The following is a 27651-nucleotide window of genomic DNA, read 5'->3' as shown; positions in this document are numbered from 1 at the left end:
ATGAAACAGCCAAGTTAGATACGCCTTGCCTAAGTAAACAAGACTATTGATCCTCTAGAGATGGCTTGAAAACCTTCTCAAAATGCATCCATAGATTACCTTATTATCACCAGCTTCAGCTTTTCTTTTGATTCCTGTTTTGATGGTCAGGCTTCTAGGTGTATAATTTTTAACGTGCTGGGGCTGTTGGTGAATCAGAGGCACAACTTCTCACACCCTTTCTCACTGTTTTTCTGTTCCCACGTGTGCTAGAATGTTGAAGGCAGTTGTCCTACCTGTTGTAAGCAGGCACATGTAGCTGCAAAAGCATTGTTTAGAGTAGAATCCCATTTTTTCCTCTCCAGCTCAAACATTGCTTACAGAATTGACTTTGTCAGATACAGGTCTACAAGAACAACAACAACAGCAATAATAATAATAACAACAACAACTTTATTTTTGTATCCCGCCACCAACCTACCAAAACTCTGTGTTTCTCTACTACTTCATCTTTCTTCCTGTGCTGATACTACTAAACACTAGACAGAGAAAGAGAAGGAAAATGGGAGCTGGGTAGGCATAAAAAAGAATTTGTTAAAAGGCATATCAGTGTCAAGGACTTTGATAAATGGTACATGAAGATATCATGATAACCTTGGCATATATTACTCTCTGTGAAATCGCGCTTGAACTTTGTTGCTTATTTCTCCCCTCAAAGATTAACAACCCATTCTTTATCTTTACAGGTTTAATAACAACAACATCAAGAAAACTTGACCGAGAACAACAATCAGAACACATATTAGAGGTAATTTGTGTTGTCATATTTTTCTATTTGAACATATGTTTTGCATACATACCTTTATTGTAAAGTAGGTTGTCTGCTAAAGACATATTGGATGCCAAAACCATGGGCAGAGGGAGAGAGATCAAGTTAATGAAAAGAGCTTTGCCCATGGTAGAAAATCCTATTTTGATTATCTCCTAGTTTGTGTGTGTGTGTGTGTGTGTGTGTGTGTGTGTGTGTGTGTAATTTGGGCAGCTTTAATCACTTGTGCTTTTCTTCTGAATCATACTGGAGTTCTGTTATATGAAAGCAGGGGTAGAAATTGTGTGACTCTCCAGAAAAGTAGTTCTCAACCTTCTAATGCCGCAACCTCTTAATACACTTCTTCATGTTGTTGTGACCCCCAACCATAAAATTATTTTTTGTTGCTACCACATAACTGTCATTTTGCTACTGTTGTGAATCGTCATGTAAATATCTGATATGTAGGATGTATTTTCATTCACTGGACCAAATTTGTCACAAATACCCAATACGCCCGAATTTGAATACTGGTGGGGTGGGGGGGTGGGGATAATTTTGTCATTTGGTTGTAGTTGCTGGGAATTATAGTTCACCTACAATCAAAGGGCATTCTGAACTCCGCCAACGATTGAACACAGAAGTCCCATGAGCAACAGAAAATACTGGGCATTGACCTTAAGTTTTGGAGTTGTAGTTCACCTATATCCAGAGAGCACTGTGGACTCAAACCATAATGGATCTGTACCAAACCTGGCACAAATACTCAATATGCCCAAATTTGAACACTATTGGAGTTTGAGGAAAATAGACCTTGACATTTGGGAGTTGTAGTTGCTGAAACTTATAGTTCACCTACAATCAAAGACCCTCTTGAACCCCACCCAAAGGGTGTGAGAATTCGGCCAAACTTTCCACACAGAACCCCCGTGACCAACAGAAAATACTGGTCTGTGGTGATCCCTCTGACACCCCCTCACGATCCCACCAGGGGTCCCGACCCCCAGGTTGAGAAGCGCTGCTCCAGATACTGCTGGACTACACTTCCCAACAGCATTAACCAGCAGTTAGCAACATCTAGAGGACTACACATTTCAATTCCCAAACTAAAAACATAGCAGTTTTTTAAAAAACAAAAAACAAAATATACTTTCAGTCAGTTATGGGGGGATGGATTTGAAAGCCTAACTTTTACCACAGTCTCCAAAACCTTCTCTAGTTTTAAGTGGCATACTTCACCTTCCTTACTCAGACAACTGAGCCTTTCCTTTGCCTATAAAGCAAGGAGATAAAGTGGAATTGTGATTATGATGGCTCTAAGTCCAAGAGAAAACTATCTATATCTAATTGAAGGAGTTTGGTTAGTTTTGCATAATACCCATTTCCATATTCCAATGCTGGTGTTCTCTTTCCTTTACTGTGACATAGCTAGTCACTAGACTCACATAGTTTCAGTTAGGTTTACAGCTGAGTAGGAGGGCCAGTGATCTCTATGTTAACATTAATGAATTCATTTACTCTTGTGAAACAATAGCTCCATGCTCTGTTATTATTTGTATATTTTCTTTGTCATTTCTGGACAACTCTGGATTTGTGTTAGGAGGTTGCTTCTAGCTCCTAAATAGCAGCAGATTAAAGTTGCATGCAGTTTGTGAAATATGACTAACTGTCATAAATACTACAGTATTTCTGTTAACTGTATGTTTCTGACTGTAACTGGTATTAGCTGTGTTTCTCTGGAAAGCAGTGAAGAATGTTTTGATAGGCACAGAAGACATAGCAACAGGTAATTGTGGGTTCTCAAGGCAAAGTTGCACAAACAAGCCAGAGGGGCATCGGGATTTGCAAAACGGCAGGGATTCTGTAATTCAGGGATGCCAGTAAGGAATGCAGTTCACATGATGGCTACATGTACTCCTTATTTATTCCAGCGATGCATGTGGCTTTTGGCAGCACTCCCAGGTCTCCTGTACAAATCCTTTACCAGTCCTGAAACTTCTTTAATTGGAGGTGTGGGGGCTGAACCTTAAACTTAGATTGCTGAACTGTATGATCCTTTGTCTGTTTTGCACCCTTTAGTCTTGCCTATGGCAACGTCAAATGTCACCATCATTCCTTGTAAAACTTTTATATTTCACACATAACCTCTTGAATGTTTGATTTTGCGATTGTCATTCTAATGATAGTCTTATGGGGAGGGGCGAAGAAGTAGCAAGAGTATTGTCGAAGGCTTTCATGGCCAGAATCACTGAATTGCTCTGAGTCTTTTGGGATATATGGCCATGTTCCAGAAGCGTTTTCTCCTGACATTTCCCCCCCATCTGTGGCAGGCATCCTCAGAGATTGTGAGGTATAATGGAAATGAGGCAAGGGAGGTTTATATATCTCTGTACGGGCCAGGGTGGGAGAAATAACTCTTGTCTGTTGGAGGCAGGTGTGGATGTTGTAATTAATCACCTTGATTAGCATTTGATGGCCCTGTGGCCTCAAGGCCTGGCTTCTTCCTGTCTGGGAAATCCTTTGTTTGGAGGTGTTAGCTGTACATGTTAATCAAGGTGATTAATTACAACATCCACACCTGCCTCCAACAGACAAGAGTTTTTTCTCCCACCCTGGATTTTACACAGATATATAAACCTTACTTGCCTGGTTTATAACATAGTTCACAACCTCTGAAGATGCCTGCCACAAATGTGGGTGAAACATCAGGAGAGAATGCTTCTGGAACATGGCCATACACTCCAAAAGACTCATAGCAACCCAGTAGCAAGAGTATTCCTTGACCAACAAAATACTTTACTCATATCTATGAGGCAGACAAACAAAATACTTTACTCATATCTATGGATCAGAATTAGCACTCAATGTAGGACTTTAGAAAATAAATCTGTTGGATATGTGGTTGCTCATTTCTACGATCTGGAAACTCCCTTCTCTCCACTCTTTTCGAACATAGCTCCTGATGCAAAAATAGAGTACCTTGGTTCTCAGATCTGTTGTTGATATCCTGATATGTATGCAAACTCAAGCAAATTTGCGGCAAATTGGCTTGTTCAAGAGTTTTACATTGACAATCTTCAAAATATATCCCCCCACCCCAAATCAACTAGGTTTTAACAGGCATATCCTATCTGTGCATCTTGATAGATAGCCATGCTGTTTTGATGCAGTTCGGACCACCCAGTTGCCAAGCTTTGCCAACCTCCTGGAAGGCAGTCTGACTATAAACTATATGTGAAAGTGTACCAGGAACACCTGGAAAGGAACAGAACATTACTTCATTACAGACATTCACTCTGATGGCTCTTACGCCTGTTTTAAACTATCACCTAAATCATACTTTTGATTAATGTGAGTGAGTCTATATGACCCTTCAACCCTGTGCACTTTATTTCTCTGCTCATCTACATGTGAGATGAAGGGAGAGAAAGCATCTGCTTTCACTTTTAGAGGATACCACATTTCCTTATTATGTGTAACTTAGAGGACTGTCGTTTATTGTAACCAGAATAAGTCAAAACAAACAATGATCAGCCGCCTTGATGTGATACTTTGGTTTGTTTAGTTATAATTAGAACGAACCATAACTGACCTGTCCGGGTGTGAAAGCTGGAACATTCTTGGCTTGTTAAGAAGCCTGAGGCTTATTACATTTCAGGGACTGAGTGTATGTATTCTAGTTATGTATTCTATATTGTATTCTTTTTAAAAAAATAATTTTATTGCAAATTTGTTAACATAACATACATAAAATTGGATAGGAAAAAGGTTTGGGGTAGAAGGGGGAGATTAGGGTTGTATGGGGAGGAGAGAAGGGGGGGAGTGGGGGGAAAAGGGTGTGTGGGTGAGTGGGAACAAAAAGGTAAGGAAAACAAAGGGAGGGAAACTTGTTCTTCCATTCTTCTTCTTTGCAGTGTATTAAATTTCCTATAGTCCTCTTTTATTCTTTTTTATCTACCTGACTTCACCCCAATTTTTTATTTTTCCTGTTCATCCTACCCTTCTTATGTCTTTTAATTCTTCTTGATACGAAACTTCTTTTTCTTTTCTTTACATTTTCATATATTCTTTAAAGGGTCTCCAGTCTGTAGTTTTAATATAACCCCATGTACTTTTGTTCAGTAAAAATGTTAATCTATCCATATCCATGATGTCCATTAATTGGAACTTCTTCCTGTTTCCATGATTTGGTGTAGACCATTCTTGCTGCAGTGGTTAGATAAATAAACAAGATGTCTTTGTTTCTGTCCAATTTCTCTTCCTCACCCATCATACTCAATTAAAAAATATTCTATTTTGTATTCTGAACTGGTCTTTGAGGTCGTCATGATATTTTGGAAGAATCTTGAAAGAGTGGATTTTATGAATGTCACTTCATATAACATGACTGTATGTGTTTATGGCAGTTCTTTTTGTGCTACAAATGAAAAAAATACAATATTATCATTTTGATTTATATAATGAATTTCCAGCAATCTATTTTTAAATTAAAAGTTATCATAATTTTGCATCAGTATCTTTTCAAATTTAGCTTTATGCAAATAATGGACTTGATATATTTTCATCAATGCTAATGGTTTCCCCCCTCTTCCTTCCTCTTGCTTATTTTTCCATTGCTCACTTGTTCACATGCAACTCAAATTTGGGCACATAAAAGTATCAACATTATCAGTAGTATTTTAGTGGAGTGTTCAAACCGCTTCCAATATTGTTTTCTGTCTATCTCTATCTCTCTATATTTAAATATTTTCAGCGCAAGTTCAAATATGGGCAGAATGGTTGCAGTAGTACAACCAGATTGAAGTGAATGTTGTGCAGCTGGCTAATTAATTGAGCATTAAAGTGTTGACCAGATGGACTGGCAAGTTTATTCCTTGTTTGCTTATTAGAGTTTATCCTACATTTCATTCTTGTTTGCAGAGAAACAAATATAAATATGTTATGGACTGTTTACTTTGAGCATTGTCCTCGGTTTTATAGGAAACAATTAAATGGCATCTTGCCTTTAAATACAGCCTTTCTTTATTATCCGCATTTTGGAGTCTCACATTTCATAATGCTGTTCCCATTTTTGTTTCATCTTGAATAACAAAAGACCATATTACATAAAATTTCCGTCTCTCATAAACCCATGTCATGCTTCAAACCATACTAAACAATAAAGAGCATGTTGATTCAGACTAGAGCAAATTTATTTCCTTTTAGACTCCCAAGTCCTAGTGGTTGTGTGAGGGGTTCTATGTATCATGGGATGCATCTGTGCAGTTTGATGCTACTAACTGCCATGACTCAATGCTGTGAAATTGTGAGAGTTGTACTTTTACCAGGTTGTCTCACCAAACTCAAACTACAACTTCCAGGATTGCATAGCCTAGGCAATTAAGGTGGTATTAAAATGATTAATTCTACAATGTAGATGCTCCCGTAACCTAAACAGCAATTGAGCAATTATTCAAATGTCAAACTCACTCATTAAAGTATGGGTAGAGATTGTAGGTTTAAACAGCTCCCTATTAGCTGAATTTTCCCCATTCACACCAATGAGCCTAGTTTCTCTAACAAAGAATCTCATTATTATACATCAAATGCTGCCAGGGTCAGACACTAGCAGTTTCTAACAGCCCACTTTTAGCTGGTCAGAATATGTTTTCCATCATATTTGAATTTGGAAATGCAGATTCAATGCTATTGGTCAGTAGTACTGCATTTTTCCCCAGTGGCTTTTCCATGTGGGGAATAACAGATTCAAATCCCTATTCAGCCATATGATTCTCTGGGTGGTCTTGGATGAGTCACAGTCTCTCAGCCTAGCATCTTTCAGAATGCGTCTGAACTGTTTTTGAGATTGTTGGTTATGGTAAAAATCTCATAAAATATTATTTCATGTTCTAAGATGTCTATATAGTAGATGGATAAAACAGCTGTTCTTTATTTTCACAATTCCTTCTTTCAAGGAGAAATAGTCCCTGGCAAGCAATCATATTCTACATTATCATATTTTATCTGTTTGGACTGGCCAGTTGCATTGCCAATACAATTTGCTGTACTTCGCTCTCAACTCTTTAAGAGACCAAAATCCATATCATTTATCTTGGTTTATTGAAAACTTGGTGTGATTCATCTTTAAAAAACGGGTGTCCTTGAGATTTTGCATATACAGAAGATTTTTCATCAAAGTGGTATCATCTGCATATCTAAGGTTGTTAATGTTTCTTCCAGCAATTTTAACTCCAGCCTTGGATTCATCAAGCCCCTCACATCGCATGATGTGTCCTGCATACAAGTTGAATAGATCAGGTGAAAGGATACAGCCCTGCCATACTCCTTTCCCAATCTTGAACCAGTCTGTTGTTCCGTGGTCTTTTCTTATTGTTGCTACATGGTCGATATACAGATTCCTCAGGAGACTGACAAGGTGACTTGGTATCCCCATACCACCAAAATCTTGCCACAATTTACTATGATCCATACAGTCAAAGGCTTTAGAATAGTCAATAAAAGATAAATATATATTTTTCTGATACTCCCTGCCTTCCTCCATTATCCAGTGGATATTGGCAATTTGGTCTCTTGTTCCTCTGCCTTTTCTAAACCCAGCTTGTACATCTGGCCACTCTCGTTCCATGTATTGCTGGAGTCTACCTTGCAGGATCTTGAGCATTACCTTACTAGCATGTGAAATAAGTGCCACTGTACGAAAGTTTGAGTATTCTTTAGTGTTTCCCTTTTTTGTTATGGGAATATAAGTTTATTTTTTTCCAATCTGATGGCCATTCTTGTGTTTTCCATATTTGTTGGCATATGGCATGCATCACCTTCACAGCATCATCTTTCAAGATTTTAAACAGTTTAACTGGGATCTTGTCATCTCCTGCTGCTATGTTATTAGTAATGCTTCTTAAGGCCCATTCAACCTCGCTCCTCAGGATGTCTGCTTCTAATTCATTCACCACACCGTCAAAGCTATCCCCGATATTATTATCCTTCCTATACAGATCTTCTGTATAGTCTTGCCATCTCTGCAGCCATCTTTGTTTTTGATCATGCCCATTTTTGCCTGATATTTACCTTCAATGTCTCTAATTTTATGGAAGAGGTCTCTTGTCCTTCCTATTCTATTGTCTTCTTCCACTTCCATGCATTCCTTGTTTAAAAATAGTTCCTTATCTCTTCTGGCTAACCTCTGGAATTGTGCATTTAATTGGCCATATCTCCCTCTATCACTGTTTCCTTTTGCTTTCCTTCTTTCTTGGGCTACTTCTGCAAAGCATTTTTATCTTGTTGCGGTGCTGGAGCTTGAGCACCCTGGTGATGCAGAGAGGTCAGACTAAATACAATCCCTGGGGAAGGTAATGGCAACCCACCCCAATATTCTCGCAATGAAAACTAAATGGATCAGTACAACCAGAAATATGTCAGGTTGCAAATAGGCCAAATAAAATCATTGGTAACGTCATAAACCATGATGATGTCTCAGCCTTACAGACATTTAGCCAGTATGCTTACTATTCATATTATCCGTGGAAACATCTCAGAAACAATCTTCTTGAAAAAAATATTAATAAAAAGACACAAAGCAGTGGAAATCTCAAAAGTTTTCTTCTGAAACGTCTGCCGACACAGTCCCACACTGGGTTAAACTTTTGTGTCTGAAAATATTCCACAGTTTTTCTGGCTTTTGTGGTGTGCCCCCCCCCCCCCCTTAGTCAATTGGATGCTTGCTTGTTTGAATTACACTGGTGGGTTGGCCAGAATATTTTTTAAAATCTGAATGCCTCATTTTCCACCCATTTCCAGTAACAGCTCTCAGCTCTTTAACTGTATAGTTCAAATATCTGCAAAGAAAGCACTCTTAAGGAGAAGAAATACAGGAGAGAGGGAATGAAAAGAAGGATTAAAAATAAAGCCAGGAAACTTGACAGAGAAGAACAGGAAAGGGCCAGCAGACAAAACAAGTAGAAAACTACACCCATTTGTCCTGCATGAGTCAGAGAAAGGGAAAGAATTCATGTCCACCCTTGGCTACAGCTACTTCTATGAGAAAGCTGAATACCAATAGCGAAAATGAGCAGCCCTAATCAGTTTGCGGTTTCTTTTTCTTTTTTTGGCTAAGAGAGAGAGACCTAGACTGAGACCTGTGGTTCTCCTTATGTTTTTTGACATCAGTTTCTGTCCATTCTAGCCAGCATCGCTAATAGAAGAGGATGCTGGGATTTGTAATCGAAGAACATCTGGAAAGCTGCAGATTTCCTGTCTCAGCTCTGGATTGAATAGAATTAGTTTGGGGGTGCCTCCATCTGTAATTGACTGCTTTGAGAGTAGATCATCTTGAAGCACAGACGGCGATGCTCTGTCAAGCCCCCTTTGGCTTGAGCATGTTTACAATAGTACTGGTTTGTTTGTGTGAGATTGTCAGCAGATGGCCAAAGTTTTTTTTAAAGCCTTCCTGAATGAAGGCTTTAAAAAGGCTGTGTATAAGATAATTCATAGCTGCGAAATCAGTGCATTTGGATCTGAGACATTTAACTATACTTTAAACATGGGTTTTAATAGTGGCCATAGGGTACTTCAGGTCTTTCTTAGTGCGATGAATTACCTAGATTTTAAAAAATCTGCATCCTGGAGCTATTCACGCTATACAGTGATAGTGTTATATTAACACTTCAACTGTTCTGGCTGCATCCTATGGAATCTGGAGGTTTTAGTTTGCTGTGACACTATATTTCTCTGGCTGAGAATTCTAAATAATCCCATCTAAACTGGAATCCCAGGATTTCATAGTTTTGCCATGGCAGTTAAAGTGGAATATAGTTGTTTTTATATGTAGCATGATTGAACCCTAGTTGTGGCTCAAACTTCAGCACTGGTCCCTTTCTGCACTGGTTCTGTTAGATTTCTTGGATGTTTATCATAATGCCAGCTGTGGTGGTTCCCAACCTTCCTAATGCCGCGACCCTTTAATACAGTTCCTCATATTGTGGTGACCCCCAACCATAACATTATTTTCATTGCTATTTCATAACTATAATTTTGCTATTGTTATGAATCGTAATGTAACTATCTGATATGCAGGATGTATTTTCATTCACTGGACCAAATTTGGCACAAATTTCCGATAAGCCCACATTTGAATACTGGTAAAGGATTTTGTCATTTGGGAGTTGTAATTCCTGGGATTTATAGTTAACCTGCAATCAAAGAGCATTCTGAACCCCACCAACTAAGGAACTGAACCAGTCTTGGCACACAGAACTCACATGACCAGCAGAAAATACTGGAAGGATTTGGTGGGCATTGACCTTGGGCTTTAGAGTTGTAGTTCACCTACGGCCAGAGAGCATTGTGGATTTAAGCAATGATGAATATGGACCAAACTTGGCATGAATACTCAATATACCCAAATGTGAACATTGGTGGAGTTTGGGGAAAATATACCTTGACATTTGGGAGTTGTAGTTGCTGGGATTTATAGTTCACCTACAATCAAAGTGCCCCTTGAACCCACCAATGACAGAATTGGGTCAAACTTCCCACACAGAACCCCTATGACCAACTGAAAATATTGGTCTTTGGCGACCCCTCTGACATCTCCCTCACGACCCCCCCAGGGGACCTGACACCCAGGCTGAGAAACGCTGGCCTAGAGTGACATTTAAGGGCATTGTCTTATGGTGGCTGTTGTACTACCCTAAGGGGTGAAGTCAGACGTGATGCCAGTTGGCATTCAATCAAACCTGTGACCATTGAGAAGTCCATCTTGTTCTCCATGTTATTTAACATTGACATGCAAGCAGTGGGAGAGACTGTTTGGAGTTTGAGTATAATGATGGGACAACCCTCATCTTTCTTTTGTATCTAAATTCATTGAAGTTTAACACTGGTTGTGGTTTTGAACACTTGTCTAATATCAACAGTGGACTGAATAAAGTTGAACAAAAGGAAAAAGCACAATCTGTACGCGATAGAGATGCTTCTTCTCAGTTTATAGGCAGACTAGGAAATATGGATCTTTCTTGCCAAGTTGTTACTGTGAAGGGGTTTAACTGGTTTCATGTAATTATTTACATTTATGGATACACACACATATATATTGTCTGTTTATTACTGTTACAACATACCTTAAAAACAGTTTTTCACAAAAATAAAATATAAATGTAATTAAGAATTTCTGAAATAGTTCACTTAGAATTAATCAGAAGCAATGCCAATTTAAATATATCTTATTCTGAATTCCACATACACGGTCAGGTTGATTACGTGTGCTGAAAATGAAGTAATCTATTGATATTCTGATAACAATCAGGGAACACTTCAAATTTGGAACGGATATGAGATAATCTATTATTGGTTGTGTGGCTTTTTTAAAAAACTTGCCTTTGTCCTTTGATTTTTTTTTTTCTTAACAAGTGATGCATTGAAAGTGTCATTTTATCCAGAGTCCTTTCTCGGTAATCTATGTTTCCATCTTGTTAGTCTGACTCACTTGCAATATCCTCCTGGCCGTCTGATGTTTCTTTTGGTCCAGCTTTGTTTGATGTCATTGGGCGATTTGCTCTGAAATTGCAGCGTGGCTTGTGCAGCCTTAGGCTATGCAGCAGCTGATTGCTAAGGGGATTGTGGACACCTTAGAATTCGAATTCTAATATCTAAGAGAAGCTTTTGTTGTATTAAGCTGTGTAAGCCTTATTGTGGGTTTCATATTAGAGTGTTAGCTCAGGTCTGTTGAGTGTTCTAAGAGTCGGTCTCCGGAAACTTTCACAAAACATGCCCTGCTATATGTATGTGATAGAGTTTTCTACATCAATAGAAGCAATCGTACATGTGCAAAAAGTTTATGAATAATAAAAGAATTACATCATACGCGAAAATATCATTATATCTCTTGGGGTTTTGTCGTTTTTAAAAAAATAATATAAAATAGCTGGTAAGATGAGTTTAAAGGGTTTTGTTCACAAAAACTTAGAGCAGGGATCCCCAAACTAAGACCCAGAGGCCACATGCAGCCCATTGAAGCCATTTATCCATTCCTCACAACGGCAGCTCCCTCCTTGTCCGCCTTTCCCCCCTCCTCCCTCACCTGTTGCGTGCCTTTCAAAGCTTTGCTTGTTTATAATAGTATTTTAATCATTATTTAATTAATAATTTATTAAGGGATGCTTTGCTAGTGCTTTTGGTGCACAAAGGCATAAGGGGGTTGGACTAAATGGCCCAAGGGGTCTCTTCCAACTCTCTTTATTATTATTATTATTATTATTATTATTATTATTATTGACAGAAGGACACAGTATAACACAGTAAGTGAGATATATATGCTGATTTCGTACCATAAAATCACAAGTCGAACACTTCCCAAGCATTTAGGACTGTGTGATATATTATTATTATTATTATTATTATTATTATTATTATTATTATTATTATTATTACTATTAACAACATTGAGGCAGGGTGTCCATCTGTCAGGAGTGCTTTGCTTGTGCTTTTGGTGCAAAAGGTAGAAGGGGGTTGGACTAAATGGCCCAAGGGGTCTCTTCCAATGCTCTTTATTATTTTTATTATGATTATTATTAACATTAAGGCTGTATTTGTTCCCATTTTGTTTTGTTTTTTTACTTCAAAATAAGATATGTGCAGTATGCATTGGAATTTGTTCATAGTTTGTTAAAAAAAACTATAGTCCGGCCCTCTAATGGTCTGAGGGACCATGAACTGGCCTCCTGTTTAAAAAGTTTGGGGACCCCTGGCTTAGAGTATGGTTTCCCTGTATTTCTTTAGCTTTTGCTTAAATGCCACATTTATTTATGCATTTATTTTATCTCTGTCCATTAACCTTCATTTGAGTAGTTGTTAGTTATATAGCATAATAATGTTTTTAGTGTTTTCTCTTATGGTCCTGTCAAATGTGAAATACCATATAGTCTAGGTATTTAAAAATACATCTTTGGAGCAACAATAATACATTAAGTGTAAGTTAGTTTTAAAGAGGATATTGCCAGAGGTAAAAAGCTTTAATGTTGTATTCTGTGCACCCCTCTCCCCAGCCTATTAAGAAATAGAACAGGAATTCTGTGTGACAGCTGCTTTGATCAGCAAGTACAGTACCAAGACTGTGTACCAACATGCAATTTGAGGATGTACTTGTCCGATTTCAAAATATGTAGTTACATCAAAGCACATAGTGCAGTTGGGAATGAAGAGATCAAGGCCAGATGAAGGTGTCAGGGATTTCTTTTGTATGTACCATTAAGAGCTGTCTCACTGGAGGGACTAACTTTACACTAAGACTTGGTGTTCATGCTGGAGCACAACGAACCCTTTCTGTGAATAGAGGCAGCCAGTTTTGAGATCCTTTGCCTGTGTTCCAGCTAGTGTGTCCAAGCACAGAAGAGACAGCCATACAAACACACCCCCTGATTCTTCACAGCCAAGATGTAGTACTATTAATCCTTGGGAAGGGCAGGAGGAGAGTGTTCTGCAGCCCCCTGCCTTTCCCACATTCATTTCCTTTTTGACTGCATCTAATGTGTAGAATCCATGTGATGGCCTGCAGAAGTTTGGGCCCACTAGCCTTCAAGGGTCCTTGGGCATATGCTGCAGTTGCCCCATTTCTAATCTTGTTCAGGATTCTAATAATATTGAGCTGGCAGTATAGTAGAGTCTCACTAATCCAACCTTCGCTCATCCAACGTTCTGCATTATCCAATGCAGTCGGCCTCCCGCCCGGATCCACAGCTGTTTCTTTAGGCAGCAATGCACAGTGAGCCAACACACCAGCAACAACAGAAGTGCAGCCACACTCCCAAGCAAGTGGCAGACTTGTTGTAAACACATGTTTTGGTGCTTAACTTGTAAAATCATAATATAATTTGACGTTTAATAGGCTTTTCCTGAATCCCTCCTTATTATCAAACATTCTGCTGGCCTGTTTATGTTGGATAAGCGAGACTCTACTGTACTTTAATTTGTCCTGAACATTAATGTTGCAATTTTTTAAAACCTGGTTTATTATTTCAATAGGTAACAGTTACAGACAATGGTATACCACCCAAATCCACCCTTGCTCGGGTTATTGTGAAGATCTTGGATGAAAATGATAATAGACCTCAATTCTTGCAAAAGTTCTATCAAATCAAACTGCCTGAACGTGAGAAACCAGAGAGAGAAAGGACTGCCAAAAGGGAGCCAATCTACCGGGTTGTAGCTGCTGACAAAGATGAAGGACCCAATGCAGAAATATCTTACAGCATTGAGGAAGGGGATGAGCATGGCAAATTCTTTATTGACCCTATAACAGGAATAGTCTCCTCTAAGAAGTATTCTGGAGCTGGGGAATATGACATTCTTACAGTAAGTCAAGACCTTAATTTTGCACTTTAAAAGGCTAATTGTACTGTCAAGTTTTTTTCTATACTTTCTGATTATACCTGTATAGGATTTGGCTGTAAGGTTTCCAAAACCATTTTCAAAGTTCATAGCCTCTAATGATGCTTATCTAAGGTTCTAACATCATTTGACCTGTCACCTTTAATTTCAATATATTATGCTTTATCTGTGATCTCTTTTTCAGATGACTAAACCTTTAACATTATATTCCTTAGATCAAAGCCGTGGATAATGGTCGTCCACAGAAGTCATCAACAGCTCGTCTTCATATAGAATGGATCCCCAAACCTAGTCCAACCTCGGAGCCAATTTCTTTTGAGGAATCATTTTTTTCTTTTACTGTCATGGAAAGTGACCCAGTCACTCACATGATTGGCGTAATTGCTGTCGAGCCACCTAGCATTCCACTGTGGTTTGAGATTACAGGTGAGAATACTGCAAATTGTCTGGGGTACTGCTAATAATACTTACACTGTTCTAATCCTTTTCTAATATAAAACAGATTCAAATAAGAATAATTATAAACATATTGTATTAAACATTTTTTTTGCATTTTTTTTCTTGAGTGATTTTTCTGTGATAGTTCGCGGTAGCTTTGCTCTCACAGGAATGCCACTTGTGTATAGGTCAGACTCATGTATAAATCAAGGACAGGTTTCAGGGCCAAAATTATGGATTTTGATATGATCTGTGGATAAATTTGGGGTCATTCTACAAAGAGGGGAAAATACTAGCGCCACTTCAAATAGTTGTCCACCATGGTTGCTTCCACCAGCATAATTTTTCCTGCCTAGAAGTTCAAAAAAGTGTTGTCGAAGGCTTTCATGGCCGGGATCACAGGGTTGTTGTATGTCTTTCGGGCTGTGTGGCCATGTTCCAGAAGCATTATCTCTTGATGTCTTTCGGGCTGTGTGGCCATGTTCCAGAAGCATTACCTCACAACCTCTGAGGATGCCTGCCATAGATGTGGGCGAAACGTCAGGAGAGAATGCTTCTGGAACATGGCCACACAGCCCGAAAGACATACAACAACCCAGTTCAAAAAAGCTTTATATAATGCTAGAGATGTATTACTTCTCTTGTTTACTTGTGTCTCTGCTGCTTTTTTTTTCCTGGGGTGGAACAAACTCCTTCCCTTCTAGGCTACTCAGAGCACTGGGGGAGGGGGGTGCTTACTCAAGTGGAAGATCAACCCCCCTTCTTTTGCTCAGGCTTCTTCCATCTCACATGTTGTTGTTACTGCTGCTATAGGCATTGTTGCCACCCTACCTCTTTTTGGCTGGTGAAGTCTTATGCTTCTCTTCCAACTCCTGCTATGGTGGTAGTCTGCTTTTCATCCAGCTCCCAGGTAGTAGGATGGCTATGATAGGGCAGAGAGTTGGCAGTTGTGGTCGCTCCAGAACAACCCTGTAGCCATATTAGGTGATGGAGGAGAATAAAGATCCACCAAACAGGAGAAGGAGCTGGAACAAGAGAGTGAGCATGGAGTCTGGCTGACCAAAAAGGCAACAGTGACAGCAGCAGCAGTGAATAGGATGGAAGACAGCCTGGGCTAGAGGAAATTTTATCTTAGTCTTAAGTATATTCAGTACTTCAAGAAAGAGCTGTCTTTTTCTTGCCATATTGGGTGCATATTTCTATTTTGATAGAAGGGCATTTCTCTCTTCCCATCCAGCTTAGTCTCTGCAGATACCCTGGCTATCAGGAGGACACCACAGGAGTGTGGTGGAAGCAGTGATCTGAAACTCCACTGCTGCTGTCTTTAGGGCAGTGGTTCCCAACCTTTGGGCCTCCAGGTGTTTTGGACTTCAGCTCCCACAGTTCCTAACAGCTAATAAGCTGGCTAGGATTTCTGGGAGTTGAAGTCCAAAACACCTGGTGGCCCAAAGGTTGGGAACTACTGCTTTAGGGTCTGGTAGGGTCTCACCACAATGCAGGTTGAGATCTGAATGGGATTCTGCATGGAGCTGGAAAATAATACGGTGGCAAATTCCAAATCTTAGAACTGTTGCTTTTGGACTACATCTTCCAGATCCCCACCCCAGTGGGTAGATATTGAGAACTATAGTCATTTATCAAAAACTTTGACCCCTCCCACAAGGCTAAATATTAACACAATTGAAAAGTAGCAAGTAATATAGGAACAGGCTAAAAAGAAGTCTGAAAAGGACTGTGAGTGATTTTACAATGGATTGATTTCTGTATTACTATTTCTGTCTTTCAATTCTAACTGCAATTTAATACTGTTACTAATAGCATGAAACGGTTTGATTGACTTCTTTTCTTTCTTCTTGCTTGCTTTCCATGCTTTCTTTCTTTTTGGCTGTGCCAGGAGACAAGCTTGCTAGTGACGTTTTTTACATCTTTCAGATGGCTTGTGACCTGAACTGTACAGCAGAAGGTATCTGCTGAGATCACATAACTGATTATCGGATTATGAGATCAAATGTAAAAACATACGTATTTAGAATATTTGTATAATAACTTTTGAAAAATTAGCTTTTCCTCTCGGGATCTTTGCTTTTCTCTTGTGTAGCTCTTTCCCTTTTGTTGAGTTACTTGTTACTTATCACCATATTTGAACCAAGGCACAACACTGAAATCACGATTTTAGCTTAGCCCCAAATATTTCCTCTGTTCTTTCAATGCAACCAGACTGATGGACCTCTCTAGACTATTTTAAAGATGGTTGTTGCAAAATACCTTTGGCGTTACAAGAGAGCATTTCTTGGTGCATAGATATATAAATGTTGACTTTATGTTTGTTCTTTTAAGTTTACAATTTCCAGAGTGGCATAAAGTTCCATAACTTAGAGAAAGATCAATAAAGCATAAAGTTCAGAAACTAGAGAAAGAACAGTAAAGTAATATAAAACTCAATGCATGAGAGCCTGAAAACACCTAATGTTAAAATATAAAAATGGTATTTATTTTCTAGTTACATTTATAGCCGACCCATCTACCCGTGAGCTTGAGGCAGTGTTTATGATTTTCCTTCTCCTCTGTGTGGTAGGTTAATTTGACAGAACTGACTGGGCCAAGATTATCCAATGATACTTTCCAGGCTCAGTGAGAATTAAATTTTGGAGCATCCCAAGTCCCAGCACATTTCTTGTTTCAAATGGCACATAATCAATTTATTTAAAGGGATTTACTTTAGTGGAGACTAACATTAGATTTAGCCCCATCTCTTTAACCACACCAACTCACTATTCAATCTGGTCACACAGATTAGAGAATTGAAAGGCCTGAATGACCAGCCTAAACAAAAAGAGCTGTGAGCCAGCTTGGTTATAGTGATTTCAGTATTGGACTATGACTCTGGGTGCACAGGGTTCGAAGCCTCACTTGGCCATTGGGTGACTTTGGACAAGTCACAGTCTCTCAACCTCAGCAGAAACACCACATTAATAAATCTTGCCAAGAAAGCTCTGCTATAGGGTCACCATGAGTTAAAAATGACTTGACAGTAAAAACTGAAATGACAGTAGAGCTGACGTGAGGAACGTGTGAGATGCATATGCCCTGTCATTTTTGTGTACCGAGGACTCCGCAGTATTTCTGAATCCTCCCGTTTTCAAACAACAATATTTTTCTCTGTAATGCTCTTAATAAGATATTGGCTTGCTTAAAAAAAGACATTTCCTGAGCCTAAAACAGCACAGGAGTATAGCAAAATTGCCTCCGGGCTGTATAGCCATGTTCCAGAAGCATTATCTCTTGACGTTTCGACCACATCTATGGCAGACATCCTCAGAGGTTGTGAGGTATATTGGAAACTAAGCAAGGGAGGTTTATATATCTTTGGAAGATCCAAGGTGGGGAAAGGACTCTTGTCTTGTCTTTTTCCACAGATACATAAACCTCCCTTGCTTAGTTTCCAATATACCTCACAACCTCTGAGGATGCCTGCCATAGATGTGGGTGAAACATCAGGAGATAATGCTTCTGGAACATGGCCATACAGCCCGAAAAATTCACAACAACCCAATAGATGATAAACTCTGTGCCAGGTATGCCTTTTAGAAAATACAATGGAAACTAATCTCAATGCTACCAAATTAGGAGTGCCTTTCCAGTCCAAAGTCCATGGGTGGTGGTAGTAGTAGTAGTAGTAGTAATAATAATAATAATAATAATAATAATAATAATATTTTTATTGATTAGCCCTTAGGCCATAACACAACCATGGGTGGTATTATCATTAGTGGTGGAGGTGGAAGTAACATGAGATACATTTATGCCCCACAATTTCTCTAATTAATTCAAGTTCGTATACATGACTCACTTCTTTCCCACAGATTGTCATAACTATCCAGAGAGTCAAAGAATGAGATGACTAACCCACCTAATGAGGTTCATAGTTCATTAAAATGAGAACATAGTCTCTCAAGCATCCATCCGACATGAAATGTCGTGTACAACCACTTGCTGTGAAATGTATAGTGTTCCATCCTACTCCTTATTTTTAACATTGAGCCATTCTCTGGATTGCTTTTACATGCTACAGTCATTTCTGGAAATTTTAATAGTATTGTGACCAAATGGTTATGAGGCCACACACAACCCATCAGTCTGATTGGTTTGCCTGAAATCAGAAATCATTTCTAAAATAAAATGTATTTCTACTTGGATAGAACAGAGATGCAGTGGTAAACAGTTTGCTTGTAATTAAACATGTGAAGCTTATTTCAAAATAAATCTGTTGAGGACTGGAGGGAATATAAAGTATTACTATAACATAAGTATAACTAAGTGCAAAATAATTGGAATTCTTAATTACAAAAAGATAAGCATTTCTGGATTATTTTGAAAATGACTTTGGGAAGTAAATACAATTGTTGTAAAGAACAGGACAGAACATACGCAACACATAATTAGGACAGATGTTTTTGCTACAGCAAATGATGGTTTGGCAGCATTGAAAAGCAGTAATTTCTTTTCAAATTGTATGTCTAAAAAAGTTCCTGTCAGTAGAAGATGATGGCTAGTATTCATCATGGCTAATGGCATTTGTTCTTAATGACTGTTGAGGCAATCTTCTCAAACTGTCACAAATATTATAGTCTTTCGAATGTTTTAGATGATTGCCTGTGCTTATTAAATTATATTTCAATTTCATTAATGAACTATATATCAAAAGGTCTTTAGAAGTTCAGTCATATTAATGGAATAATTGAATAGTATTCATTCAACACAGCAAAGAGAAAAGTGCTGAATTAAACTTTGTGATCTTACCCTTCGCTTTTTTATCCTTTAGTTCAGCCTTCTTCTAAAGCTTTTATCTTATTGACCCATAGCATAGCAATTTATTGGGGCACAGTGATTGGTGTCACAGCTTTCAATAAGCTGAAACCAAGATTTAGTCATATTTTAAAAACACCCATTGTATTCAGTGGGAATTAAGTTGATCCATGTTCACCTAAAAATTCACTGGGTGCACATAATTCCACCAATATACTTATGTGTGGTGCTCCTCCTGGTAATTTGTTTATATTACATCTAAACTACAAATCCAGAACAATTGTACCAGTTATTTCAGAGCTGAGATTGTTTTTGAGGTTGTATTAAGCATTATAGCAAAGTACATTTCTCATGAAATGCTACATCAGAGCTTGGGTTTTAAGAACTTCCGTTTTATGCAATCTCATGGAGCAGGTGGCAACTCTGACAGTCGCTTTGATGTGGACAAGGGTACTGGAACCATCGTTGTCGCGAAACCTCTTGATGCAGAACAGAAATCAAATTACAATCTGACAGTCGAAGCAACAGATGGAACTAGGACTATTGGCACTCAGGTAATGGAATTTCTAATGAAGGGTTTATTGAAAGAATAATTTGTATCTTTTTGGTTCCCACTCCTATCTTGGTCAGGTTAGAGGGAGTTCTTTAAAGAAGACATGATATTAAGTACTATACAATAGTCTAATGTTCCATTGTTAAAAGTGGGGGAAGAAGGCTGAATGTAAGAGATGAGTTTAAACCAATAGCTTAGAAACCACTGTTAGAAATGTGAGGGCAAAAGGACAGGTGAACTACAATCTCTATATATAAAAGTGAAAGTGTATGTAAGTATGTGTATGTGTATGTATGTATGTTTGTATCTCAAAACCTTCTACATGGCCTGATGAATCTAGGCTAAATTTCGTATACATACCCTTCATTGCCCAACTTAAAATGTTGTGTAGACAAAGAAGAGTGTGAAGTTTAACATATACAGTACATTCACAAAAGGTCCACATCATGACAGAATCATGATATATAGTAATTACAGTGAAACACATGAATGTAGTGGAGTTAGATTCACAGGTTGGGGCACTGAGACTTTTTGATAATCACGTGATTCCTTCCTCCTCTTCACCTATATATCCCGAGTCTTCCTTGTTCATTCTGTGCAGACCCCACAGTGGCTTGGAAGGGGCAGGTGCAATTGTCCAAGCAGCAATACATCATTGTCTGTCATGTAGTAATGCAAAGTATTTTGGACAGGTTTGGTCTTGAATAGGTGGTATCCATTAGCTTTACAAAAAAACTGCTCCAGGTGTAGATGGAAACTCATTGTGCGACATGAACTAACGCAGGTGCTTATAGTTTTGGATTCTCCTTAGAGAACCTGACTATGGTTATTATAATGAAAGCAACTGCACTTTATAAGGTTTTCCACTCTACTTCTGTGGAACTCTACTGCTTAAAATAATTTTTCAGTGCAGTAATAAATTGAAGTTTGATAATAAATTTCAGTAATAACTTGTATATAACTCAAATTGCTATGTCTCATTTCCATGGACCTGGAAATGCTGCTGAAAATAGTAGACATATGCGAGAAATTCATTTCTACCATTTCTTTTGTGTCTTCCATTTCTTCAGAAGCACAAAACAGGAAGTCCCCTTCTCACACGAAAATCTGCTCAATGTGAAAGCCTGCTTTTGTGTGCATCTGAACTTGTCTTCTTGCCTTGAAAATAGAATGTGTGTGTGGCAGGGCCTGCAGGTACACCCGGGCCTGCCTGCACGCCCTGCCACACACACACTCTTGGAGAATGTGGCAAAGTGTGTGTGTGTGTGTGTGTGGCAGGGCTACAGGCATGCTCCGGGCCTACTTGCACGCTGCCACATACACACTCTCGGAGAGTGTCCCGGTGTGTGTGTGGCAGACAGGCAGGTCCAGAGCGGAGTGCGCCTGCAGCTGAGCGCCTTTCTCTTCTAAGGAGAGTGTGTGTGTGTGGTGGGACATGCAGGCAGGCCTGGAAAGCCTGCACTCTCGCCAGTGCTTACAGTCGAGTGCCTTTTACTCTAGAGTAGAAACGGCAGATGCAAGGTAAGAAGAATGCATGCCAGGAAGAGGATCCAGTGGGTGGGAAGCCCCCCCCCCCCCATAATAGACCGAAAGCAACTTTCCCAATTTTGAGAGGCTTACAAAAATGGTTCGGGCCCCCAACAAAAGCCAGGACACGAAACGGGACAAATTTTCACCCAAATGCACATCCCTAGAAAATATTGAACAAAATGAACAACAGGTTTGAAAGGCAGCATTATGAGGCAAGATTTTTTTTAGTATAGAAAAAACTGAATAAAGGTGTCATGCAATCTTACACATAATATGACAAAAAAGTGCACAGGGAGACCCCACCCCCTTCCATTTTAATGCTGTTTTAGGACCTGTCAGTAAATCTGACTAATGGGAACTGATAAAACAAAATGACAACTCATCATCAAACAGTGGAATTCTCTCAACTTAGATGGCTTTAGAAAAGACTCAGAAACACATTCGCAAAGAAAGGATTATCTATGATTACTGGTGACAATAGGTATATTACTTCCAGGAACATTGACACTGTAGTTCTGAATATAAGCCACTGAGAAAAACCAGAGAGAGCCCCACTTGCTTGCCACTGTGTGAATACTAGAATAACTAAGCTTTTGGTCTGATCCAAAAGGGTATACTAATGTTCTAAATCAGAATTTAAGCTGACCATTGACAAAAGATTTTTCTTTGGAGTGCATTGTTTCCATAAGTGTTAGCTTAAAAGTTTTCATCATACTCTTTGGAATGCATAAAAAATAGTTGATATAAACTAAAATAGAAAGATAAACGATCAGCGTTTTAAATATGGGAAGTTGGTATGGACTTGCTCAAATATTGTTTTTTCTGTTTCAAACTATGCTATTTTCTCTATCACTTTCCTTATCTTTTAACTGAAGAACAAGAGGTTGTTATTGTAGCTTTTCTAGGAAAGCGCACAGACTTGGGCATTTTTATTGGAATTCCCCCAGTCGCTGCTTGAAAGGATTAGCTTGAACTGTGCCTGCTAGAATTTCACATTTCTGTGCAACAATAATAGAATTATATCCCTTGATATAAGCAGCAAAGCTTCTGACTCGAACAGAATGTGCTTTGGGTTTCAGTCATAACATATGCTCTACCCTGATATAGTTTTTAAGCTTTCCACCCTACTTGTATAATTATTCAAAATCAAATGCAATTTTTTTGTATTTTGCCTTTTTTTAACCATTTTAATACAACTGTAATTTACCTGTCTTTTCATTTCTTGGAGGTGAATGATCCTTTTTATGACAAAAGTGTAAACTGAGCCGTCCTCTGTCAAAATGATAGCCATTTAATAAGAATATAGTAATATATTAATAGTCTTACTGTTTGAGCTGACCTCACGAGGAACTAAATGACTGACTCAAGTAGCACTCCCGCCCATATGTACCCACATCTGTATAGACTCGTATTTTTAGACCTGATTGCGTCCATCTGTTTATTTATCACTGTATTTTTATGAATGTAGTTGTAATTAATTTAGTTAATTAATTTAAATTTATTTGTATTGTATTTTATAGTTTTATATGTGTTTGTTTTATTGTAAGCTGCCCTGAGTCCTCAGTCCCCTGTGGGGTGAGAAGGGCGGGATAAAAATGTTGCAATAAATAAATAAATAAATAAATAGACTTTGTACCCATGTTATAATAGTATGAGCCACATGCAGATTTCTGTTGATACTGGGTGTACAGCAGTGGTTCCCAGCCTTTTGGCCAGGGACCACTTGACCAGAGATCACTCTCCAACATTAGTACCAAAAGGGTTATGAATCAGTTTTTGGTCAACTTTAGATTTGGTTTGGTTATTTGGGGTGCTGACTCAGAAAATTGCATTTGATAGACCACATCAGCTCTAGTTTCTGATACAGAACATATGCCATCCAGTAGTCGCCATTTGCTTGCCCACAAAATCCATATTTAATAATCTAGAGCTGATGTGGTCTATTCAATGCAATTTTCTGATTCAGCACCCCAAATAACCCCAAGAACAGGCCTAAAAACGAGGACATCAAGGCGCCTCTGCTTCCAGGCGCCACATGGAACAGCTCCGCCCAGGTGGAGGGAGGAGGAGGAGAAGCAGCAGTCAGGAGGCTTGTTGTTGCACCTTTCATGGGTTGTCAGCCTCTCCCCTCCTGACATCCCAGTTGCCTCTGAACTATAAGCAGGTTTTGCGAGACCAGTCACTCTCATTGCAATGTTGTAGTAACGATGAGCCCGCAGACCATAATTTAGTTCCTGGGGACCACTGGTGGTCCACAGACCACAGGTTGGGAACTACTGGTGTACAGGGATATATTTCTAGTGAATGCAATGCTCATTGCCTCACCAATAATTTAATCCTCAATACTTTCAATCATATGCTCTTCTTTGGCAAAAGGCAGTCTCATTTGAGAATGTAACTTAATCCATTAAAATCATGCTGAACTCTGTAATAACATAATTGTTAAAAATCTGTGATAAGTAACAAATCAGAAAGATATGTGCACAAAATGTGATAAAACATATTTAAGTGCTGCAATCTGCCCTGGAATGTTAAGGTAACAAAATACTTGGCTCAGATTTGGAAATACAATAAACGGTATAACAACTTTGGATTAATGGGGGGTTTTTTCTTAGTGTCACATCATTTTAACTGGCTCGAGGATGTGTGATCACATACTGTAGTTGTCTGTGTGAAAACAGTAAACCGAATATAGGGCCTCATTATGGAAAAAAAACTACCTGTTTAATACAAGGCTGTGATTGGCTGCCAGCCATGAGCATCTGTGGAACATTTGACTCTTCAGTAAAATCATTTGAATAGCTGTGTTTGAAAATAGATGTGTATGAATGTGTGTGTGTTCAGGCAGTAAGGCAGATTGTTAGAACCTAATGTGCGACTAAATGCTGAATGCATGAGGCTCGAAGAGAATTAAATGACTCTTGGTCTTTCAATAATAATTTTGACAGTGTTAAAGGTGATTTAGGAAGAAATAGGATGGGAAAATCAAGTGCATTCAAAACAAACATTATTTTTGATGTGACCTTAAGGAAGATTATTATTCATGGGAAATGGAAATAACATGCTTGAGCAATTCAGTTGATATTTATTGTGTGGAGGCAGTTTTTACTATCCTCTATACTTAGGAGGCATTGCTGTGGTTATCAACTTTTCAATAAGTAAAAGTAGCAGACATTTTTAAAGACAACTACTGCCATCTATGTGTTGTTTTTTTCACACAGTGTACAGAATTAAGGAATATATTATCTTTTGTAACCAACTGGGATGAAAAATGGGATATTCTTCTTTGACTATACTTAATGTTCTTTTCTATGAAAACAAGTAAGGTGTTGTTCCTGAATTATGAAGTGCAGTTTTGCCTATGAATGCATAAGGTTATATATGCGTACTCATAAATATTAATGGAAACTTCTCCAAAAATTTAGGATATCTTGTATTCCAAATCTGACCTTGACCTCAGTACACTATTACCTACTCTTGATTTGTTTTAGTAGTACTTGAGAATTACAACTCAATATGCATAGAAACCTTGAACATGTCACAGAAGTTCATTGGATCTTGTTCTCTTCAGTTGATTGAATAGTAATAACTATATTACAAAATATTGAAAACTGAGAAAATAAGCATTGCATTTCTCAAGGTCAAATATTTGGCCACATCTAAGGTGTCTCTTTGGATCTTTCTCTCTCCAGGGTGTGATTCCTAAATTACTATGAATCTAAGTAGTTACTAACTCACAAAACTTGTGTGAGAATTCTCTTTATAGGCTATGTTTCTGTAACTGATATGTCTGGTTTTGTAGTATTCTATTCTTGTTCTCTGTTGCCTGTGTCCTTTTTGGAATCACTTCCTGGTGAGATGCAAATATTTTCATCCTAATTTTACCACTGCTACTTGCATTTTTTGTTGTTTCAGGTGTATATTAAGGTAATAGACACAAATGATCACCGGCCAGAGTTTTCTACATCCGAATACCAAGTCATTATACCAGAGGACACAATGCCAGAAACTGAAATTTTGCAAGTCAGTGCCTCCGATAAAGATGAGAAGAATAAATTAATTTATACTATGCAAAGTAGTGTGGATCCCGTCAGCCTTAAGAAATTTCATCTGGATCCTGCAACCGGCTCTCTTTATACCTCAGAAAAATTGGATCATGAAGTCATACATCAACATGTTCTCACAGTGATGGTAAAGGGGCATGCTATTTATACCTTAATGAAAACAAAATACAGGCAGTCCCCAAGTTATGAACAAGATATGTTCTCTAGATTTGTTTTTAAGTTGAATTTGTCAGTCAGAACAGGTAATTTTTTAAAACTGTAACTCCATAGATAGATAGATAGATAGATAGATAGATAGATAGATAGATAGATAGATAGATAGATAGATAGAAAGAAAGAAGGGGAGGGGGCCTTTGAGTAGCATAGGGAAGGGTTAACACCTCTGTGGTGCTTGTTTTCCTGTATGTGCTCCTGTTCAGATTTCACTTCACTTTCTGTCCCTGTGATAATTGGATTTTGGGGAAAAAATGGTTTGTTGTGGAAACAAGGATTGGTGATATAACTTCAATGGAGTTACCTGTTCACCATAATAACTCTTTTAGGAGTGAATTTCATTTCATGGGGATAGATTTCATTCACTTCCTGTTGTCTGACCCCCATCTTAAGTCTGAGTCCTTTGTAAGTTGGGTGTTTGTAACTCTGGGACTGCCTGTACTCCCTTTCATTGTAATTTAGTAATGTTTATAAGCTGGAAAGCCAAAGAGATTGGACTGTGAACCAATAATATCAACTATTCAAATCTCCCTTGTACTGTGATCTTACTTTAGGACGAACTTCAGCCAGCTGTTATTCCCAGCCATCTACCAGCAGATAGGAAACCAGAGGGATGATGATAAGATTTATTCTAAGATAGCTGATGATTATGCTTATGGAGTATGTTGAACACTTAAAAGCAAATACAATCCAGAATAGACTTTATGAATGACTTGCACCTCACCCTGAAGTATTTTTGAGATCTCTTCCCTGCTTCCTGCCAACACTGAATTTTTTTACCATATTAAACTTGACAGGATAGACAGTGCTCTTACTTGGTTCAATGCAACCCCTAGAATTTTCATGACTGAGGTTCTATTCCAGCATTCAATCCACTACACCACCCTAACTCTTTCTGAGGATTTTCCCTGAAATCATCTGTCCTGAACACAAATATCTCTGTAGAATTGTTGCCTAGTAATATAATATGCAAGTGGTACACCCTTGCAGGACAAAATCATTTAATAGTTTCAATAGTGACAAAATTATTCAATTATTTTAATGTAATTGTTTTAATACTGTTTGAAATGTACTAATTATTATGACAAATGTGCTGATTATTTTAGGTACGAGATCAAGATGTTCCTGTCAAGCGCAATTTTGCTAGAGTTATCATTAATGTCAGTGATACGAATGATCATGCACCATGGTTCACCAGTTCTTCATACAAAGGGCGAGTGTTTGAGTCAGCAGCAGTTGGGTCTATGGTTCTCCAAGTTACAGCACTGGATAAGGACAAAGGGGGAAATGCAGAAATTGTGTACTCCATAGAATCAGGTAAGTTTTAATTTTAAAGTGCAATATTAAACAGAGCAGACTTTCATTGTCTCAGTATGGTTTGTTCATTATTTTATTTGGTTTTACACCATTTCTTCTAGACTGCAGATGATCACGCTAAATGTTTTTAAGACAGCTAAAATTAATTGTTGTTATAACTAGTTGTAGTGGATGGACGTTAATGCATATGTAATGTTTCTTCTATATACCTGCAGTCCCTGAGTTACAAATATCCGACTTATAAATGACTCATAGTTAAAAATGGGAGTGAGACAATAGGAAGTAAGAGAAATCCACTCCTGGGAAAGGGAATTCACTCCTGAAAGAGTTATCATGGGGAAAAGGAGTCTCCATTGAAGCTTTCTTCAGCAATCCTTGTTTCCACAAGAAGTCAAATTTTTCAAAACCCTATTATCATAGGGATATAAAGTGAAGTGAAATCTCCAGAACAGGGGCACAGACAGCAAAACAAACACCACAGTGGTGTTAACCCTTCTCTATGCTAGCCAAAGCTAAAAAATACATCACTTGGGTGGAGTTACACTTAAAAATGTACCTGT

At 38.4% G+C, this 27651-nt stretch overlaps 1 protein-coding gene across 13 annotated transcripts in view; it reads left to right on the top strand.

Moving 5' to 3' along the window:
- fat1 (FAT atypical cadherin 1) overlaps positions 1-27651 on the top strand; it is a 180822-nt gene that overhangs the window by 92838 nt on the left and 60333 nt on the right. For 8 of the 13 annotated variants that reach the window (XR_010006430.1, XM_062981476.1, XM_062981473.1 and 5 more), the window contains 7 exons: positions 726-787; positions 13805-14134; positions 14386-14596; positions 16503-16571; positions 19826-19968; positions 25413-25688; positions 26881-27091. Coding sequence is in view for 12 of the 13 variants with exons in the window: in XM_062981476.1 (XP_062837546.1) it covers positions 726-787; positions 13805-14134; positions 14386-14596; positions 16503-16571; positions 19826-19968; positions 25413-25688; positions 26881-27091 (1302 nt within the window). In the remaining variant the exon portion in view is untranslated. The remainder of the gene's footprint in view (positions 1-725; positions 788-13804; positions 14135-14385; positions 14597-16502; positions 16572-19825; positions 19969-25412; positions 25689-26880; positions 27092-27651) is intronic. The other 5 variants (XM_062981480.1, XM_062981483.1, XM_062981482.1 and 2 more) reach the window with 3 other exon arrangements.

This window comes from Anolis carolinensis, chromosome 5 (genome assembly GCF_035594765.1).
Source record: "Anolis carolinensis isolate JA03-04 chromosome 5, rAnoCar3.1.pri, whole genome shotgun sequence".
NCBI classification, from domain to species: domain Eukaryota; kingdom Metazoa; phylum Chordata; class Lepidosauria; order Squamata; family Dactyloidae; genus Anolis; species Anolis carolinensis.
The sequence above is the reverse complement of the archived record's forward strand: the minus strand, read 5'-3'. Positions and strand labels throughout refer to the sequence as shown.